The following is a 20,246-nucleotide window of genomic DNA, read 5'->3' as shown; positions in this document are numbered from 1 at the left end:
CGCGAAAGACAGCAGTCTCCAAGCGACATCTCGCTGTGTAGCAGAGGATCTACGTACCAGCTTGGAATTTGTCACCACCGGCCATTTTGTCTGAGTATTAAAGAAGGTGAGGAGGTAAGACTTTGGAGATATAGGTAGATGGTATAGTTGACTTTCAAAATTCCTGTGCGAGATCGAAGATGCATCTCTCGGCGGTTTGATCCGTTTGATCCGTTTCCGACTTGTTCCGCCCAATCAGAAACCGTACATTCAATTTCATTACAAAACATATTTGATCCCGCTAATCAGAAAAGATTGCTTACGTATCTCCAGCGAGAGAGCCAAGCGGAGATCGCCGCCTGGTGGATCAGGTGCTGTTGCTGCAGCCGACCATCTGAAGAGCCTCTCATACGTCTCCCAATAGTATCAAGTATAAGACAGTATGGTGAGTGCACGCTGACAGCCAAGAGCCAATATGAGAAGGCACAGCTGACCATATAGGGCGCAGGAGTGAGTCAGACAAGCCAGACCGTAAATGGAGCGATGGAACCACCTCGACAAGGCGTCTCGGCCGGAGCGATAGCTATGAGCTTCAGCTAACACCCTACAGGCACACTACCCTTACCCAAAAGAGGTCTGGTCACCATCAGGTGCGTCTTCACGCTCAGCTGCTGCAGCAGGCATGATGGAATCTCGCTGACTGAGCTTCTTCACCTCACCACTTGGCTCTTTCTCTGTACTTCCCACCCGCAATACTGATCTACCCGTTATCAACCTCTCGAGACGCCCTTCTTCTACACCGGACTCACACATACAGGCGGATGGTGGACTCGCCCCAAGAACTGGGGATCCAACACGGTCGTAGCGCTGTTCGGGATTGGTTTGGCAACATGGGGAGTATGGCGAGTGAGCGCAAGGAATGAGGTGAGCTATATGCGTTAATCCTTGGGCTGTGGCGCCACAAGGTCCGAGGCCATGTGGGGCCGACGCGAGCGTCCTGAAGCTTGTTCCATTTGCCTTGCTTAAAACCCAAGCTGACTTTGGCAGAACAGACATCGGGCACCAACAAAGGCCATTCCATCGCAGAACGTACGTCTGCTCGCAGCCTCGCCTCGTCGACTGATTAAGAAGACTGAGCATTGAGCTGACACATCACAGTGGTCTCCGCAGGCACGAGAGTTGGGCGTACGGAAGGAGTAGAAGCGCGGAGGGATTCTGGACGGCCGTCTGAGCGGGCAGAGGCGTTTCGATGCATATACCAGTATAGCTACCCGTGCACTGTCGGCGAAGTGCAAGCACTGACTCGCATCACACTAGAATATAGAGTATACACAGATCTAGCTTTCAACTGACACCTGCACGACTGGAATCCAAACTCCTCGACCATCAACAGCCTATCGTTTGTCCTCCCTGTCCGACTCGCCGACCCTCATTCATCGTCCCCTTCTTCCTGATCCTGCTCCTCTCCCTTGTTTCTCGCGACATTACTGATGATCCCCTCACTGCACAATCAGCATCTTGTTCATACCCGATATACCTCAAAGCTGGACTTACCGCTGCAAGAGCCCCTCCACACCCTCTTCTCCCATCTCCCAATCCACCCTCACCCAGTTCCGCACCAACTCCCCGTCCTTGTACACCAGCATCGTCGGCAGGACATCCGGGTCCGGGATAGCCCTCGGCCTTGAATCTTCACCTTCACCATCTTCATCATCATCCTCGTGATCCTCGTGTAGCGTGACCGAGCCCGAGCTTGAGGCCTCACCGGGGTTGAGGAGGGAGAAGCGGAGCGAGCTGGCGCGGGCGCGAAAGAGGGCCAAGGGGATGGAAGGGCCGGAGAATGACGCCGGGGTTACGGGGTGGGTGAGGGAGAGGGCGAGGAGGGAGGCGAGGAGTGTTTGACAACGAGGAATATCCTGCGGAGTCAGTATCTAGTTGAACAGTCTGGCCAACCAAAGATTGCGACATGTCTCTCCTGCTCTTCGCCCGCCATCTGTGACCCAGTTATCACTCAGATCCCACGAGATCACTGACCTCAGGTCAAGCTTTGTGGTCCAAGCGTAAACCCAAACTCACCGGTTCATAAATGAGCACCACAACCCACCCCCTTCTCTCTACGGCGCCCAAGAACCCTTCCGTCCCCACCTCTCTCAGCCCACCGCGCTGCACACCCTCCTGCGCCCTCTCGCGCTCCTTCTCCAACTCCAACTCGTGCCTTCTTGCCCGCCTCCACCGCTCGCGCGCTTCTCCATCCTCCTTACTTTCCTCAATCCGCCGACGGTACGCGTCCTCCTCGTGGATAGTCATGCCCACCATCGCCCGCTCCACTTGCTCCGCGGCGAGAGTGGTCTGCTTGTCCCGCTGAGCCCGCTGGGACGCGAGCGCCGAGGCCCGCCGATCATCCAGGACGCCTTTGACGCCGGTCTGGCGCCCTTGGGCGTTCGCGTATGGTGCGGCCTGCGGGTCGGGGCCGGGGGCCTGAAGGGAAGGGTCCGCGCGGCGACGACGGGTGTGCGAGTCGGTATAGGTGTCTTCATCGTCTTCGTCCGAGTCCCCATCGTGGTCTGCCTCGGGGTCGTGCTCGGTGTGTTGGCGGTCAGGGGCGGACAAAGGAGGTTGGAGGGGTTTCCCAGCGATAAGCGCTGCTTCTATCGCGTCGGGGTTCATATTGCAAGTTGCGCGTGTTGAGGCGGGATATGGGAGTGGACTGCTCCAGGTGCAAGTGATAAGGATGGACGTGGACAGATAAAAGGAATGTATGCGCGAGAGGTCCAAGCCCAAGTTGAGCTTCGCTTGCTTCGGAACGGAGTTGAGAGTTTCACTAGTTCCAGACTTCGGAGTGATCGACCGTGCCTAGAGTTAAGCTTTTTTGTACCTGGATCCGTTGGGTTCATTACCGCCCCTCTACCTCCTCGGCCTCTTGACGTCCGCTCGCAACTGCCGCCGGAGTGCACCGAGGACCACTCAACAAGGTAGACCAGGAGAGGTCGCTCGGAATACTCAGCGGGGGCTGGGAGGCGACGCTGTGTATTGCATGAAGTCCGACCTGACGTGATTATATACCTATATACAACTCTGCGTGACACACTAACGACTGACCATCGTCGTCTCCCTGCTAAACCCGCTTTCTTTGACGGGACTGAGCTGTCCGCCCGACCCTGCACCTCCACTCGCGACCGTACCTTCCCTCCCATCCCCGCTCAACTGCCTCATCGACGCCAGCGGACTCCTCGACCTCCCCTCCGGTTTGGGCAGATTGAAGCTGAGGCTGCTCGGTGTTGGTCCCGGTTGCTGAGGAGAGGACATGCTCCCCGCTCGACGGTGATATGGCGAGGGGAGGGGCGAGTGCATCCCTGGACCAGGGGAAGATCCCCTCCGTCCGTTCCCTGTCCCGCTAGTGGAGAGCTGGAGGCCAGATCGGTCGATAGAGGAGTTCCGACGTGCGGGCGATCCGAAGGTCTGCTGGAATGACTGGGAGCGGGATTGTTGCGGGGAGTTGGAGTGGCGGGAGGGTGATCGGCCGAACGAGTCTTGCCGGAACTGATCGGTGAAGCCATCAGGCAGTAAAGAGGATCCTCGACGCGAGAGTCGGCGGGAGCGCTCTTCCTCGAAAGCCTCTTCTTCTTCAATAGTGAAGTCTTTTGGGACTGGGGCTCAGCTCTATTCCTCAAACAATGGCCCGAATGACGGGGCTTACGCATGACAGCACGATCGATAGCGACTGGCAGACCACGATGTCTTCCTCGGAGCATGACCAACACAAGGACAAGCTTGCCGAGCGTAGAGAAAGATCCCACGAATCTGGCCTATCAGCTTTCGTTGAAAAGCAGAAGAGACAAATATCAAAGTCGACTGACGAGAAGTTGTCATACGGCACACCAAGACTGAGGCCCACCGTACCGTACGCGCTGACAAGCTCGAAGATGATGTTGAAGATGTTGAACCAGGTCGCGTTGGTGTTGTCGACGATCGCGCCGCGCTGATGGTATAAGCGTCGATCTTCCTTTATTACAGGATGAAGACACGAGAGCTCACCTCGATGATGCAAATTAGCCAGAGCGCAAAGCCTAGCCACCAAATATCGAAAGCAAGCTGACGGCGGGCACTGTCTCGTCAGCTTTGATTCCATATTGAGGCGGCCGGTGAACTCACTGCCACCCCACATATTTGGCCACCGCCTGTGCCCCCTTTTCACCATAAACCGTATCATCCTCCTCATTCTCCGCGTCCTCCTCGAACAGACCCAGACTCTTCTCTTCGTACACGTTCGTAGCTCGCACTGAAAGCGCAATGGGGTAGACTGAGATGTACATCATAATGACGTAGAGCACCCTGATTGTCAGCTCAGATCACGGCAGAGAAGTTGCCGTAGCAACTGACTTGACTGCGGGAGCAAGAGCAGCGAGGGGGACGATGGCGAAACCTGCTGCTCGGACAGCTGCGGATTGAAGGAAAGCAGCGCTGATGCGGGTTCCGACGGGAATGACCTGGATCTCCCTGTTGAATTCAGTTCTGCCCGATATGACCTATGATGGCCCTCGACGCACTCTGTTCCGATATCAAGAACTAAGAAGCAGACGAAATCGACGAAGCTAGATCATCAGCTTGGCGCTCGCCATACTGAGAAGAGCTCAAGGGGCGAAAGACTCACTATAAGCTGAACATGACGATAGCGAGCACCCAAGTCTGCGTCGCCGGGAACATATAGACAAAGCACCGACGGGGGTGGTCCAGCAGAAACTTGAGCGATTCGCGTATCCGAGAAGTCTTGGGCGTCATTTTGTAGATCGTCCATACGGTGAGGCGAAGGCTACCAAGCGGTCAGCTGGTTCTTGCTAGGCTCACGCCGAGTCGTTGATCTCACAAGACAGGCTAAGATCGTCAGCTGACCATCTGAAAGGACAGTGCAGTATCATCACTCACATAAGCAGTATTTCCAGCAAAAATCAAAACGACAACCACTAGTAACGTGAGCGGTCGTCCAACGCATTGTGAGGCTAGCACTCACAAGCAACCATGAGATATGCTTCTTGAAACGGAATCATACTCTGATCCGCCAGGCTCATACCGGTATTACTGAATGCCGAGACGGCCTGGAAGAGGGCGAACCAAGGGGTGGCGACTTCCTGGGGTTGGGCGTCAAAAACGTACTCGTATCGACCTCCAGCCATGATATAGGGGGCCATGATGATGAAAGCCGCGAGCTGGACAAAGAGAAAGTACTGCTCGAGTCAGTTCTGGCTCATCATTTTTGCAGGTAGAAGCTGTACTCACCCCGATGACGATCCACAACAACACCCTCAAGGCCCTATACTCCACCCCACCGAGCTCCTCCATCTGCTCCTCCGTCAACCCCTCGAATCTCGAGTTCCGCCCGACAACCGCCGCGAACGAGATGTACGCCACCTCCTTCTCCGGCTCCGTCTCCATATCGGGTACGATGGTACCCTTGCGCCCAATGGTGTTGGTACGGGGCATGGTCATAGTCTGCTTAAGAGTTTTTGCGCGCTCGGGGAACGCCCGCTCAAAGACCTTCTTTCCGATCTCGAGGGGAGTGGGGAACCCTCCAAAGCCGGAGAGTTTGGATTCTTGCTTTGCGCGCGTGGTGGAGGGGCGGAGGGAGTAGGTACGTGGGAAGCCAGACGCGGTGGTGCCTGTCCGAGGGAATGCGGACCCAGCGGCTGACCGGCCAGTAGCTGTGCGGGGGAAGTAACCGCCGCCCTCGCGCGCAGAGGTGAAGCCGCGCGACTGGCCGTATCCCTGCCCCATCCGGTCATGATCCAGCCCGTCGTCGTCGTCCTCGAAAACGATGGTCTTGGCGCGTGGGAAGGCATCATCATCGACCGCTCGACCGGCATAAGGAGTTTTGGTGGGCATTGAGTCGGAGCGGTCCGGGTCGGTCATGAGGTCCGGCGAGCTAGTGACGAAGCGCGTAGTCGGCACCGACGGTAGTCCGATTGGCCCTTGCTCTCCTGCCGTCTGCGCATTGACGGCCGTCTTCTCGTCGAGGAAACCCAGTGCACTCCTCTGCACCACGTCCGCGGGCGGAGCTGCATCGGCCGTAGCTGACGCCTGCCTCGCTCGTCGTCCCCGCTCGACCTCCTCCGCATCCACCTCCGGCAGCTGGACATCCCCATGCCTCGGACTGACTCCTCCCGCCGGCGTCCGATTTCCAGGCGTATGTCCAGGACTGTTGTCGTACCATCCCATAGGGTTCACCATCCCCACCCCACCACCCTCAACGCGCTTGATCATGTCCTTGTTGATCTTCATCGTGCCCTTCTTCGCGGGCTTGGCGGCCGACATGGTACGCGAGGGTAACGGCCTGCTGCGCTCGATATTGGGTTGGACGGGCTTCATTTCGATAGATGATTGAGGGGTAGACGCGCCGTCGCCTGCGGGACTGGCATGGGCCTTGCTCTTATCTTCAGCAGGCTTGTCCTGGACGGTCAGCTACCTCCTACTCCAAGATACGCCGGGAAACCTGCGCTCACCTTGGTCGCGCTCCCCAGACTCATACTCAATCTCCGCCTAACGTTCTTCACGCCTTGCACAGGGTTCACCCTCGATATCGTCCGCCCTAGACTGAAGTTCTTTTCCCGCTCGTAATCCAGCCGCCGTTGCTCCTGGATGATGTGCTTGAAACGTTGCCGGAAAAAGTGGAGTCGGACCAGGATCATCAGGATCGAGACGAAAGTCTGTGCTGTCAGCTAGCCCACAGTTTATTGGAGCCGTAGGAGGGAGCTCACCAAAGATCCCACTGTCATTTGGATAAACAGCAATACCTGCTGCATCACCGACAGGGTACTCAGGTTGATAGTTGCCAGTCCAGTGACCGTCATGGCTGACATGCAGTTGAAGAGGCAGTCAATGTAGGGGATCTGATAAGCCGTCGAAATTCCGTACATGATCCCAGATACGACAAGGGGGATCTGGGAATCAGCCTGGCAAGCCTCTCCAAACCCAAGTCGCCAGCTTGGCAAGGTGTAGCTACAAGGCTGACTTACGAAGGTAAAACATAGCAGATGTATACGATAGAAATTGAGATTATTCAGCGCAAACTGATACACCTTGGACGCCTTGCTCGGGAGACGGAGGTGGGCCGGTAACGACCGCAGGGTACTCATACGGTCGAACATCCTGGGCAGCGGCAGTGGAGGCGGCAAGTCCGGCTGACAGAGATGTCAACAAAAATCGAAAAAGGATGAGATCGGCGGCGACGCTCAGCGGGAGAAGCGATGCTTGCGAGGGGAGATGGACCGCGGGAGTTGATGTTACCGGACGAACATTGGACCCGTAAAGTACAATACAAGTAGTCGGTCTTGCTAATACAACCGGAGCGGACGCGGGCGACAAGCGACAGGTGACTGGCGGTGCACGTTCGCCGCGTGTCAAATCGATATAAGAGCTATCAAACGTGGTCGAATGGTTGAGCGGGAAGCTGTACAGTATTCACAAAGGACGCCAAGGAGAGCGCGAAATGATGGTGAGCCAAGATCGGAAAGGTAAAGGTAAAGGGAGAGGAGGATGAAACGTATTGCGAGGGCACAAGTGGACCAGGATCATCGCGGGATCTGAGGTTTAATTTTAGCTGCTTTGGGATCTTCCCGGTAATCACAGTGGCGGCAGAGGTATGCTGATGCCGCAAAGACATGGGTGCGTGGCTCGGAGCCAGCACTGAAGAGCAGGATGAACGTGAGATGTGATGATGGTCGCTATCGATGAGCGCATCACACGTGTCCGTTGCAGGTATCCCTTTGGCGTGATGGGACCTGAAAGTTAACCTTAGAGGGCACCTGAAACAAGTGGGTTTCAGGGGGTTCCTAGGTCGCAAATCCACGATCTCAGCCTGCCCATCACACGCATCAAGCTCAAACGCGGTACACCGCGCTGCGTGCTCGCATCAAGGAGTCGCACGTGCCAGCAACCGCTTACTGGCCAGATTCGATTTCTGACGTCGTTCTGCCTTGACGCGACGGAGAGGTCGAGCAACGGCGGGTCCGCGCGCTGACGACCTGGAGCAGTTCGTTACATAGATGACATCGATCACGTTCGAGCTATAGTAAATTGTGCCTCTCTCTTCTATACAGATTTCAGATATTCCCCAGACATTGCTTTTCTTCCCTCTACTCGTTTTTGGCTTCGTTCGCCTTCTGTCATGGCTCAGGGTCGGGGATGTGAGCGCGCTGCAATGATCAGCTCAAGCTCGTAGATGCCTGCCGTACTCCTTGGCGATCCGACACTCACGATGTAGGGATGATTCAGAGCTTGAGAGACTGTTATGCGCATTTCAGGGTCAAAGTCTAGCATCCGCACGATAAGGTCCAGGCTGAGAGAGTCAGCTTATGCTCCACCGAACGTGGACTCGAAGCTGGCCATGGCTTAATACTCACAACAACTTGTTGTGCTGCGAATTTGGCGCAATAATGTCCTTGAGACTCTTCAAGCCTTTGACGAAGCGCCGACTGGACTTCGACACGCTCGGATTTGGGTAGTCGACCTTGTTCCCGCGGAAGAACTCGGGTTTCTTTTGCCTATGTACATCAGCTTGCGTTCCCAGCATGATCGTGAAGAAGCCGTCAAAATTCACTTTCCCTTGTCAACCATCCTTGTTGACATCTTGCCCATGACCACCTCCATCATGGCGAGATGTTCGAGATTGTCGTGCGTCTGGAACAGCGCATCACCAGTGAAGAACTCGACAAGGATGCAGCCGATCGAGTAGATATCGCAGGGATAGGACCAGTTCATGCCTGACATATCAGCTGAAACTCCTATCATCTCTCTTTGGACTTACCCAATATGATCTCAGGTGCTCGGTAATGCCGTGTCGATACGACCGAGGAGTGATACTCGTCCTCGAAGGTCGCCGAACCGAAGTCGATGAGCCGGATGTCGGTATTTCTCAGTATCCGCTTTGTTTTGGCATTCTTGGTCTAGATTGATCAGCTGCAGATCTGACGACTCCTCACGCAATTTGCGAAGCCTAACTCACTCGGTCACCTATTTGGATCGCGTCATTCCCCACCAGCAAAATGTTTTCCGGCTTGAGATCTGTGTGAACCAACTTCAATTGGTGAAGGACTGCTTGCATCAGCGGACCATGACGAGATGAGGTAGGAGTCGAGACTTACATTGCACGCTCCTCAGCAGACTCTTTGCAAAGTCCTGGATGTGCTTCTCCGGGAATGGTTGGAACCCATTCTGCTTGAGAAAGTCGAAGACGCTCATCCCGTACAGCTCGGACACCAGGCAGGGGTGACTCCGGAAGTCAAAGTACTCTTCGAGATGGATACATTTGCTATGTTCGGTCAGCCCGGCCCTCTCTTGCCTCAGAGCCGTCAATTGGACTCACTTGTCATTCCTCGCATCATGCTTTCTTAGGGTCTCCAATACCCTGATCTCGATCTTGCTGGCATCCCGGTATTTCTGCACGGCGCGGATGATCTTGATGGCTACTTTGCGGCGGGACTCAATGTGCCGGGCCTCGACGACCTTGCCGAAGGTACCTTGGCCAAGTAGTCGGACGATCTTGTCTGGATTGTCAGCTCAGTCGGCATCAAAGCGATGAACAAAGCTCACATCTGCCACCAATCACATCGTCGGGCTTGACGATATAGTGGCCCTCGGCATCGTCCCATGGTGGATGGGTTCCGGCAGGTGCTTGGACCGGAGCGGGTGCCTTAGCCTGGACAACCGGAGCGGCATATGAGGATTGCGATGTCTACCGATCAGCTCAAAATCATAATAATAGCGGGTCAGACTCACTGCTGCTTTTGCCTTTGCCTTCTTTGAGGCTGCTGTCTCGCTGCTCTCGGCAATTTTCCTCTTCTTCCCGCTCCCTCCAGCCGCTACACTGCTCGCGACACTTCCATTGACTTTGCTGCTGGTCTGCTTGTCCGCCTCTTCCGCAGCCGCCTCGGCCGCGGCCATGGCCCGCGTCCTTTTCCTCGGGATATGGTCTGGAGTATTGGAGTCCTCAATGACGATGATCTCCTTCCTTGCGCCCGTAGAGTCATAGGTCTGCTCCATCGTCCACCCCATCCCCTTGCCCGAGGCTGACGCACCGCTTTTCCGTCTGCTGCCGGATGTAGATGAGACGGTCTGGACGGTAGAGGTGGGCGTCGCGACATAGTTGGCGGGTCGCCGTGCTGTTTGCATTGTGCGCGGCATGGTGGTTTGGGGGTTGATGGGGTAGGTCGGTGGGGATGCCGAGTAATTGAAGCGAAGGGGAGGAGGAATGTTCACTGGGGGTGACTGTCCCGTTTGGATGGCCGGGAGTTGGTTCCCGCCGTGTGCGACCTGAGAGAAGTTGGGGAGGTTATTCGAGGTCGATGCTTGCAGGTGAGCGGGATATGGGAAGGGGAAAGGCAGACGAGGGGATTGCGCGTAGAGATGCGGTTGTGATTGTAGTAAAGGCTGTTGCAGCGTGATTGGGCTGATGCGATTGGGAGCCGGGACCGACGTGAGCTCAGTCAGCGGTGACGAGTGGAAGGGCCGGGCGAGTGCTTGGGGGTAGGGTAGCTGCGAGCGGTCCGCTGGAAGTGGAGGGGGCCAGAGGTGAGGCGCCGAGAGGCCGGCGGTGAGGGGAGGATGAGGGCTACGGAGGGCACGTTCGATACCGACAGAAGACGAAGTTGAGGACGATAGCGGATGCGATGGGTGCAGGAAACCTGGCGTATAAGGAGATAGGGCAGGTGGGGAGACGTAGTGGTAGTAGGAAGGATGAGATCCGCTTGCGGTTGGAGGAGGACCGTTTGGATCGTACGTCGAATATCCCGACGATAAGGGGCGTGAGGGAGGGGGAAGGAGCGGACTTGGGCGGTGTTTTTCCCGCGCTGACGCCGACGAGGCAGATGTCGAGGCGGTACTGGGGTAGTACGCGCCGTAGGGGCTCTGCTGTTGAGGTAGAGGGGAGAGGTACGAGGGTGATGGATGAGGGAAGGAGCTGGGAGGGAGATGAGACTGCTGACTGGGGTAAACGGGGGCGAGTGTGAGGTGAGGTGGAGCTCGCGAGGATGATCCCGGTCGATTGTGGGCGACCGAGCTGCCGCTTCCGCTGCTATAGGTACGCGCGTCGGCGTAAGCGTAGGAGTGTTGACCGGCCACGCTAGGGCTGGGATTGCTGTAGACCCTACCTTGTGGATAGGCGGGCTGGGTGTTGTCAATCTCGGAATCGGCGTTATGGGTGGGTTGCGAAATGGCTGGTGGGTGTAGGGGATTATGACTTGGGCTAGGATAGTGGCTCATCAAGCTGACTGGGGGGCGATCCAACTACGCACAGTCCGTCGGCGTCGTCGGTGCCGCTCTCGCTGTTGATATGAAGTAGAATAGGAGTATGAAAAGTGAGGGATGAAGGGCAAGGCGCGGCCGATTCTGATAGGGTGGAGTGGGTTCGATGCCGATTTTGATAGCTGCGAGTCTGCTTCTGCCGTCGGGTGTCTTGCTACAGGACGCTATGTACAGAGCAGGTCACGGTAACAGCAGGACGAAGGTAGAGTACAATGATGCACTGCGTGACCCCCTTGATACACGATTACCCAAGGGAGGGAGCACTAAAAGCCCCTGTAGCTTCTCACACACACCATGCTCAAACCCCCTCGGCAACCCTGTTTACTCGGAACCCCCAAAGTCCCGCTCTTCCCCTTCATCCAAGATCCCCTCGGCATCTTCGCGAGTAAGTATCTGCAAGCTGAGCTGAAGCTCAAACCTCTGCTACTCGTATCCTTTGACTGATATCATACGGTCAGCTGTAGGGCATATCGCGGAGTCACGAAGGGGAAAGGGGCACGCAAGGGGCTCGTGCACCGGCCCGGTCCGCAGCTGCCTTTTGTCGGCGACAACGGGTGTGGCACCGCGCATTCGTGGCAGCTGATAGCCGCAACCACAGTGGAAGAGCATGCATGTCTATTAGATGGGATGGATGAAGCATAGCGATGCGAGATATATACAACGGCGATTATATGTACAGTCATGCTTCACTTGTGGCCGAAATGACGGATATCCACTCGCTCATCTCCTTCTGATTCGGGGCTTGGAGGATGAACGAATTGGTCGGGGTAAAGATGGTGAACGCGAAGCGGCGCTGAGAGGAGGTGAGCTCACAACTCTGGCACGGACGGTATGACTCACCTCAAGTAGTTGCTCGACGTCCGGGCTGGGTACCGCTCGGGCCTGGGTGAGGTTGATGATCTGGATTTCGCGATGTGCGGTCGAGGGGTGGATGTACAGATAGGGCCTGGTTGGTCAGCATAGGCAGATATGCAGTACGGGAAACAACCTACCTTCGCAGAGCGAACGTCAACTTGTCCCAGGAATTGGTCTGAGAGTCCCGCAGAATCATGAGCATGCCCGCCTTGATACAGCTGTCCCTATGGCTGTCAGCTTGCTCACGCTAGCCGTGCTCAGAGGTCAGCGCTTACGATTTGGGTATTCTAGTGATACTTGGGACCAGCTTGGTCTGCAGATCAGGGAGGAGCTTCCTCAGCTTGCGTGCGACTTCCGTTTCCTCCGGGCTATCGCGCTTGAGGTCAATCTGCCATGTCATCAGCTGCAGTCAAGGCCGACATCGTGGTGCGCGAGCTCACCTGTACACGCTGCTGCATCGCCACCTCCCACAGCCCGACACATCTCCTCAGCATCGCTTCCTGCTCCGCCTCATCTCTCTCCTCTGATTTCAGACCCACTTCGCCAACCTGTTCCAGAACAGCCTTAGTAGCCTGAACATCTCCCATCCGCCTCGCCGTCCCCTTGAGCCTCTCGTGATCTTCCAGCAAGCTCAGACTCCTCGGCTTCCAGTCCGCCAGCACCTCTTCGCCGGGGACATGCTTCCGCGCGGTGTCCAGACGCCAGAGGTCTGAGGCCGATTGAGCGAGAGGTGGAGTTAGGCAGATGACAAAGATGGCAGTGAGGGAGGGGTAGGCTTTGGCGGTTGACCAGAACTTAAAGCTGGACCGGCGGGCATCCCGATCGAGAACCCGGATGGGGAGGTCGAGTGAGAGTGTAGCCGGCTCGTCGAGATTCTCGACATCGACCATGAGGACGAGCCGAACAAGGATCTGCTGGTCCGTCGCTGTCTTGCGATTGAGCTGGACCGCATCATGGGAGGCGGTGTCCCACGTTCCCGTACCGACCAGGGTTGACGTCCCATCTTTCGCAAAGTCCAGCTCCGCCGCTATCTTCAGCTCCACCTCAGGCTGGCTGACGCTCTCGGCGACGCCTTTAGCCAGGACGCGGATATCGCTGATGCTGACGTGACTGAACCGCGTCCAAGGTAGGGCATGACCGGATGTATGATGGAGCTTGATCCCGATTCGCCGCTGCAGGCCCTGATGGAGCTGGAATGTATCGTCGACGACATCAGCGGGGACGTATTCACCGCTCATGGACATCTCGAGGATCTCAACCGAGGCGAGTATGTCGTGGTGTTCCGGGCCGATAAAGTCCGTCTCGTTCCGCCGCATCCCCAGCCGGCCATCTGGACGGAGTTTTGACGGTGTATCAGGTACGGACGAGGGCGCGGACATCTCCCGCCGGCGGTCCCAACGTTCCAGACGATCCAGGTACTCGGGCGTAACCGTGGCGAAAAAGTCGATACTGGCGGTCTCCGTTTGTAGATGACGCAGGATGGCCGGGGAAATGATGGTTGAGATGGTCTTCCTGAGAGACAGGCTGGTGAGGGAGGACTTATTCAGGTCGACCGGCATGGAGGCGAAGGTGTCCTCCGAGGCGATGCTGTCGCCCAGCAGACTCGTCAGGCGGGTCTGAGCGTGAACGGAGGCGAAGTCCGATGATGATAGGCCCCGGATGCCGTCGACCGTGAGGGATATGGTCAGCCTCTCTCCTGGAACGATCGGATCCAGGAGAGGACCAGCGAGCGAGTCTGGGGTGGTTAGACCAGACGTTGACTCTGCGCGGGTGGGAAGGCGAAAGTCGACCCGACAAGATCCGATCGCTTCGGCGGTGTACGGACACAGGATTGGGACGTTGATTGTAGAGGATATGCGGTTGGTAAGGAGGCGAAGGGGTATTCGGGCGGCACCGATGAAGGAGAAGGTGGGGGCCGGGCGGTCCGCAAATGGCTCGTCGACTTTGAAGTGCTGCGAGTAGCCCGGTTTACCGCTATGTGCGTTGACTTGCTTCATGCGGGTGAGCTGCGAGGTGAAGCGAGCCGAGTCCCAGGCATACACAGCTGGTTGTCAGCTCCATCTTGGCTAGAACATACCTGTTGCGTTCCTGTCGACCACCTTGACCATCAACCGGGCCCCATCTTCCGCTCCGCCCGCGCTGGAAACATCCTCAAACTCCACAACACCGCTCAGTCCGTCCAGCGATGAGGTGGGTATCGCGTCACCTGATACAAGAAAGTTGTATGAGGCTCGCTTGTCCATCTGGGTACTACCTTCAGCTCAGCAACTTCCCCGGACTTACGATATGACATTTGCTTCTCGTAGACTGACTGCCCCACATAGTATCTGCTCGGCTATTACGTATCCCCTTAACCGCCTCCACTGCTTCACAGCCCCCTTGACGAGTCTCAGCTCCCTCGCAGTCCAGTTGCTCGGCTCCACGCTGACGTGCTCCAGCGCTCTCGCTTTGGCAGCTTGCGAGCGTATCCGCTTCACTTCCTGCGCGAGCGTCTTGAGCTGCTTCGTCAAGTGCTGCTGCTCCAGAGCTGAGTCTTCCGCACTTTGACTCGGCGCTCTCCCGTATTCCGCCCCAGCCTCAATGACGGTGGGCTCGACCTCGGCGAAATCGGGCTTCTGGGGAGTCCCGATACTCAGCGAAGTCACGGTCGTGTCCATCGCGCCAGCCCACGGGTTGCCGAGGGTATCGAGCGTTTCCTCCGTCTGCGATGGGGTCATCTGGCGGGACTCCATATCACCGAGGATGTCGGCGCGGCTTTCTGGCCGCTTTCCGCGTAGCGTTCTGACCTTTATCTGAACGGTCAGCTTCACCAAAAGTATGGCTTAGGCAGAAGACTTGCGATGTCGTCAAAGAGCTTGTCCAGATCCTGATCCCCCATCTTTTCGATATCCGCCATTTCCCTCCGGGCTGCATTCCAGTCCATCATCTCCCCAGCCGCCAAAGAAGGGGTATCAGACCGAGTCAGCTCCCCGCTGATCCCCTCCATGCTCGTAGACGTCGCCATTTGTTCCCGCTCCTTCCGGACTGTAGCTGGATCGTTGAATCGGAAGACGTGAAAGTCGCCTAGGATGACTCGGAAGCCATTGAGTAGCTTGACCGGCGAGTTGGCGGGGATGCGCTTGCCATTGACGAAGATCCGAGCATCCTCGACGGCAGTGACGGATACGGTACCGGCGTTGTTGGTGAATGTGCAGTGCTCCGGGAGGATATGAGAGCCTGAGAGGCGAATCTGAGCTAAGGCGGTATCGGGACTGCCGGCGACGGTCGGTCCAGGCTTGAGCTGATAGACAAGGCACTGTGACTTCAGCTGAGAAGCCGGTATGGAGTGCGAAGGCACGAACCTCCGACATCAATGGGTCTACAAGGTCAGCTAAGTTCGCTAGACGACTCAACGGAATCGCAACTCACCCTCGTTGAGGTTGACCAGAGATGGGTGCTTTTGGGGAGCGTGCACGCCGACCATCTGACATGTCAGCGATCTTCCGTCAATACCAGATGCGTACTTACGTCCTTATCAATGCTGATGCCCATCTCCTCCAGCGCTTTCTCTCTTTCCGTATGTATGGCCCTCGTCTGCTCCATCTTCTCTTCCCACGTCTGATTCAACCCTTCCATCAACTTCTCGCTCGCCTGCAGCTGATCCTGCAACTCCAGCTTGGACACCTTCCGCACCTCCCCATCCTTCGTACGGAACGTCACCATCTGCTGATCCAGCGGCACACTGGGGTCGTACGCCGCCTCCTCAGACATCCCCGCTGATATGCGCGAGCGAAGCGTATCCAGCTCCTCCTTCAGCTCCCGGATGAGCTTGGCGTTCGGGTCCTCATTGACCACCGCGTGGGTCTTGATCTTCTTCGCTGCGTCAGCGTAGCGCAGAGTCGAGAGGGTCTCCTCGTAGTCCGCCGGTGAGATCGCAGCGATCATGGCTGTTTTCGAGTTGCCGCCGAGCGATTCCTTCAATAGCCAGGTAAGGACTGAGTCTCGGTATGGGACATGATCGTCCTTCCGCTTCCTTTTGTCCGAGCTGGCGGAGGCAAGCGCAGCGATGACCTTTCCTAGGGTAGTGAGGGATTTGTTGATATTCGCTCCTTCCTTGAGTCGGGTGCCGGTCGCGCCGGTAGATGCTTGTCGTTCGGATCCAGCGAGATCGACGAGCGAGATCTTGGAAACTTTCTCGCCCACCATATTCGTTTGTGGATCATGCCGTTTTTGAGTCAACTGAGAGGTCAGCCCTATTACTAAGTGATAAAAAGTAGACTTGCGATAACGGTGAAGACAGCGTGACTTCGAGATGACGTCTCATTCATGTTTGTGGAGGCGACGGTCCGAGCCTGACTATCAGCTCAATACAGCTAGAAACAGCGGGGTCGATAGGCTCACCTTGTTCCCCTCATCCATCAGAGTCATCATTTGCCCATAGTCCTCCACCACCAGCCGGCTCAGATCCTCCACGTACGGCCCCAAAGACGGATGTTCTCGGACGCGCAAGTTCCCCTTATTCCGCGGATTCAGTAGGTCTCGAACCCTGCTCATCAGCAGCTTTCCTACTAAGCAGAACGTATGGCGTACTTCTCGTTGTAGATCTCAATGTAGGATACCTCGACAGTGTACGACAGATTTGGCGTTTCCTTCGTCCGGGTCTCGACTCGGTTGAAAAGCTCCGCGGTTGTGAGGGGGATGATCCCCTTGTCCGCACCATCTGTCCTCAGCATTTCCCGGTTGTAAACTAGCAGAGCGTACTAACAGCCCATCATGGAGTCTACAGATTAGCCGTTGCCATAGGGGGATCAAAGCAGGAAGACCTACAACTCTTGCCGCTGCCAGTCTGCCCATCTAGCTTATCAGCTCTGGTACTGCTCAGTCAGCCAGGAGCTCTACTCACAGGCAAAGATACAAGTATTGAAGCCATCAAAGCTATGGTCCAGCAGCTCGACTCCGAGATCATCATACAGCGTGCTCTGACTAGCATAGTTAGGCTCGTCGCGAGCTCCGGCAGACCAGTATGACTTATCTGCCTATATCAGCCTTGTTCTTTCCCCTTACCCGCCGAAGTCGACTGAGCTTACCGAATGAGAAAACCATAGGCTTCTTGCCCGCTGATCTGCTAGACTCGGCTTGCTCTGGTGGGTCAATGATGGTCTGAGACCCCTCCATCCGGATCAACCCCTTCGCACCCCTCGTCAGTTCTACTGATCAGCTTTGCGCCCCCTGTGTATTTCGAGCGTCTGATGCACCTCGGGAATTGAGAGGCCGACATCTACGAGAGTCAGTCAGAGGCCAGATGTACTGCTTACGCGCCTGCCGGGCTCACCGTACCACCACCTTGATGTTACCGCCCGCCATCCTTCCGTATGGGTCGTCTGGGGTCAAGGGCCTCTATACGAATCAAGACTGGCAAGCATATGCCGGGAGAGTAGACGCTGCCGGCTCAGACTGCAGTGCCCAGAGGGCTAGTCGAGCAGTATCTGCGGACGCATCAAGGTCATCCGCGAAGCGTGAAGACTGGTTTAAGATGGCTCAGAGCCTGAGATGCAGATGTCTGAGCACAGAGCGGTATCGGGGCCCCGCAGACATTGACGGTGGCGAATAGCTCGTCAACAAATATTTGTATGTGGCGGACATCCGCCACTTTCAGACAGCTGTAGCTGCCGTCCTGCCACATGTGGCACTATGCGCCGGCGTTAGGCATCCTTTGAGCAGCCCCGCGTATCAGGACATCCCTTCAGATGACCTGTCTGGCCTGCGCAGAGAGGGGTGACGTGCCTATAAAAGCCCGCCACCGCCCCCCTCTCATTCTGCTTTCGTACTTGTACAATCCCCCCCACTCACCTTCCTCCTTTCCTCCAACTCACCCCTGCCACTCACCACATACTCACCACCTGAGGTTCTGACCTAATCCTGCACACACCTCATCCAGTACCTCGTTTCTGACTGAGCTTCCCAGGATGGCTACCGCTGTACAGACGATGCCCGGCGGTCCAGCGTCGAGGCTCGACAAGCCTTACACAATGGCCCCCTCCCGCCGGTCGACGGCTTCCTCGGCGTCTACCCAGACCAGATCGAACCAGATCGCTTCGATCGAGGAGTTCTTGGGCAAGTTGACTCCGGAGATGTACGCGAGAATGTCCCCCGAACAACAGATGGGTGTGGCGCACCTCGCCTCGGCCATGTACTCACCCATGCGAGAGCCGGAGGACGAGTTTCTCGGCAACTTGAAGGCATCGCGCGAGGGTATCAGGGCCCTGATCCAAGTATGTATCCTGACGCATATGTCTGTCCGGCATCTCGCTCACGCACTAGGATTCCTACGCCCCCAACTCGTCCGGAAGTGAGCTCGATTGTCAAGCTTGTAACACGAGATGACGGACGATCGAGCTGACCCGTCCGCAGACAGCATCCAGTACGCTGCAGACCGTAGCTACCAGACCAAATGCAGGCTCGAGCACATACGGCACGCCATTGGTGAGTTGTGCTCCTGCTGCCCCATTGGATTGAGATTACTTGAGGAGCCATCATCCTGCTAAGCCATATAGGGCTACACAACCTGCGGAAGCCGGGGAAGGAATACAAAGTCAGCCTGACTCTTTTTCTGTATCATCTGGCAACACTGACGATCAGGGCGACGACGCATGCCTTACCAACTTCGGTGTTTACTCGGCCAAGCGGGCGAACGACGAGAGGATGGAACTCGAATCGCAGGGGAAATGGGAGTTCCCAACGATGGTTGGGTGCAGCTCGGCCTGGCGATGTGAGCAGACTGGCCGAGAACTTTTCGAGTCCATCGACAAACGAGAGGCGGAGCTTGAGGCGCAAGGTCTACTGGTTGACCCTATCCTGAAATTCATCCATTGGGTGCGTATGATGTAACCGATGGAGAGAGCTCAAGTCGAGCAAAGTTAGCTGATGAGCCCAGGCTGCTCGAGAGGAGATCTCCTCACAATTCAAACACGGCCAGAAAGGTGCGTACGGAGCCTCGTTTGTGGCGAAGGACAGGGACTTTGGCAGATACCTCGGCGATGACATCCGACATTTGAACGGAGAATCCGCCACGCACCCGGATCAAGACCTCTTCAGGGACAAGGACGGCAAACCTTACTGCAATGAAGAGGGTGCCATCGAGCGCATGTCGACGCAGTACCTGCCGAACGTGATGGGCCTCGCATCGGAGTACCACCGGCACACGGGCACCGACAGTAAGTAGGATTCCGCGGCCGCTCTCTCGCGACCCCATTACCTGAATAGCGGGATGGTAGACTGCTTCTGGGCTAGGGCTGACTATGCCAGGCTTCAAGTTGACAAGTCTCTGTCACGCGGACACCAGCACAGGCTTCTTCAAGGACCTCATCGACATGAGATACAAGAAGCCTTTGGAGAAGAACCACGAGGACTTCAAGGCCTGGGGACAGAAGTGGATGGCATACGAGAAAACAAAGGACTCCGACACAGGCTCCATGTTGCTCACCGAAAGGAACAGGCTTGGGTCCGAGAGGCAGCGGCTGGTGACCGAACGTGAGCATCTGAAGAGCCAGGTCAAATTCTACAATACCACAGCCCACGACGTTCTGTTCACTGTCGAGACCGACGCGAATGAAGAACTGTCTCTCGTCGAGAATGAGAGTGGCAACCTCTTTGACTTCGAATTCCATCCGGGCAGAGAGTATCAACTCGCACAGTGGGCCGAGGACTTCCGCCGAGACCATCCCGGTGTCGACCCGGATGAGCCGTCCGAGTTTGCCCCGATCAAGTCAGACTGCTCGACTGCGACTGCGAATGTGAGCGCATCCACGGCCACGTCCGCCCTGTCGAGCGATGCCACAGCGTCTGCTTAGGCAATCCCTCATATCGATGTCGAGAGAGTTGTAAGTAGCTTGGCCGTTGGTCGATATGAGGGGCTATTGCTGATGACAGCAGCGAAATTGAGGAGCTGAATTCAGAGTATCGATTTGCTGTTTCCATTTGTCAAAAGGGGCTGTACATACACGTTTAGGTTGGAAGAGAAAACGAGCTGTCCGTGGATGCATCTGCGTGCGCTCAAGCTCGGACTGATCAGCTCCCGCCGAGAAAGCGCGAAACCGTCTTGGCTGAGGCTTGTGCGGGGTGCTAGAGTACGTGGTCTTGTT

At 56.5% G+C, this 20,246-nt stretch overlaps 5 protein-coding genes across 5 annotated transcripts; 1 reads left to right on the top strand and 4 right to left on the bottom strand.

Moving 5' to 3' along the window:
• Nucleotides 1-1,408: 1,408 nt before the first annotated feature.
• MKK02DRAFT_45750 (uncharacterized protein) lies at nucleotides 1,409-2,646 on the bottom strand (the record flags this gene model as incomplete). Its single annotated transcript, XM_053093592.1, has 3 exons — nucleotides 1,409-1,481; nucleotides 1,534-1,895; nucleotides 2,056-2,646. 3 exons carry the CDS (start codon nucleotides 2,644-2,646, stop codon nucleotides 1,409-1,411), a joined length of 1,026 nt encoding a protein of 341 aa, XP_052946817.1.
• A 420-nt stretch (nucleotides 2,647-3,066) lies between these two features.
• On the bottom strand, nucleotides 3,067-7,118 carry MKK02DRAFT_37364 (cation transport protein-domain-containing protein; the record flags this gene model as incomplete). The annotated part of the gene is made up of 15 exons (XM_053089631.1): nucleotides 3,067-3,373; nucleotides 3,521-3,626; nucleotides 3,677-3,780; nucleotides 3,837-3,958; nucleotides 4,015-4,084; nucleotides 4,132-4,311; nucleotides 4,360-4,476; nucleotides 4,527-4,571; nucleotides 4,631-4,789; nucleotides 4,883-4,940; nucleotides 4,988-5,201; nucleotides 5,254-6,420; nucleotides 6,474-6,677; nucleotides 6,729-6,911; nucleotides 6,987-7,118. The coding sequence occupies 15 exons, from the start codon at nucleotides 7,116-7,118 to the stop codon at nucleotides 3,067-3,069; spliced, it is 3,168 nt and encodes a 1,055-aa protein (XP_052946816.1).
• A 1,017-nt stretch (nucleotides 7,119-8,135) lies between these two features.
• Nucleotides 8,136-10,152, bottom strand: MKK02DRAFT_37363 (kinase-like domain-containing protein; the record flags this gene model as incomplete). Its single annotated transcript, XM_053089630.1, has 10 exons — nucleotides 8,136-8,165; nucleotides 8,227-8,308; nucleotides 8,373-8,513; nucleotides 8,570-8,732; nucleotides 8,777-8,915; nucleotides 8,975-9,063; nucleotides 9,114-9,280; nucleotides 9,335-9,515; nucleotides 9,562-9,703; nucleotides 9,748-10,152. The coding sequence occupies 10 exons, from the start codon at nucleotides 10,150-10,152 to the stop codon at nucleotides 8,136-8,138; spliced, it is 1,539 nt and encodes a 512-aa protein (XP_052946815.1).
• Nucleotides 10,153-11,950: 1,798 nt separating this feature from the next.
• On the bottom strand, nucleotides 11,951-17,469 carry MKK02DRAFT_25524 (uncharacterized protein; the record flags this gene model as incomplete). The annotated part of the gene is given in 20 exon segments (XM_053087055.1): nucleotides 11,951-12,064; nucleotides 12,112-12,217; nucleotides 12,264-12,350; nucleotides 12,402-12,514; nucleotides 12,567-14,170; nucleotides 14,204-14,376; nucleotides 14,410-14,947; nucleotides 14,962-15,421; nucleotides 15,468-15,484; nucleotides 15,535-15,589; nucleotides 15,634-16,358; nucleotides 16,385-16,457; nucleotides 16,507-16,651; nucleotides 16,696-16,825; nucleotides 16,871-16,885; nucleotides 16,933-16,959; nucleotides 17,009-17,137; nucleotides 17,193-17,315; nucleotides 17,361-17,383; nucleotides 17,438-17,469. 20 exon segments carry the CDS (start codon nucleotides 17,467-17,469, stop codon nucleotides 11,951-11,953), a joined length of 4,689 nt encoding a protein of 1,562 aa, XP_052946814.1.
• Nucleotides 17,470-18,134: 665 nt separating this feature from the next.
• On the top strand, nucleotides 18,135-19,955 carry MKK02DRAFT_45746 (uncharacterized protein; the record flags this gene model as incomplete). The annotated part of the gene is made up of 7 exons (XM_053093591.1): nucleotides 18,135-18,377; nucleotides 18,427-18,454; nucleotides 18,517-18,588; nucleotides 18,660-18,697; nucleotides 18,745-18,978; nucleotides 19,040-19,319; nucleotides 19,411-19,955. 7 exons carry the CDS (start codon nucleotides 18,135-18,137, stop codon nucleotides 19,953-19,955), a joined length of 1,440 nt encoding a protein of 479 aa, XP_052946813.1.
• Nucleotides 19,956-20,246: the final 291 nt, after the last annotated feature.

This window comes from Dioszegia hungarica (assembly GCF_025882075.1).
Source record: "Dioszegia hungarica strain PDD-24b-2 chromosome Unknown MKK02contig_8, whole genome shotgun sequence".
Lineage (NCBI taxonomy): Eukaryota > Fungi > Basidiomycota > Tremellomycetes > Tremellales > Bulleribasidiaceae > Dioszegia > Dioszegia hungarica.
Note: the sequence above shows the minus strand (reverse complement) of the source record. Positions and strands in the feature narration are given on the sequence as shown.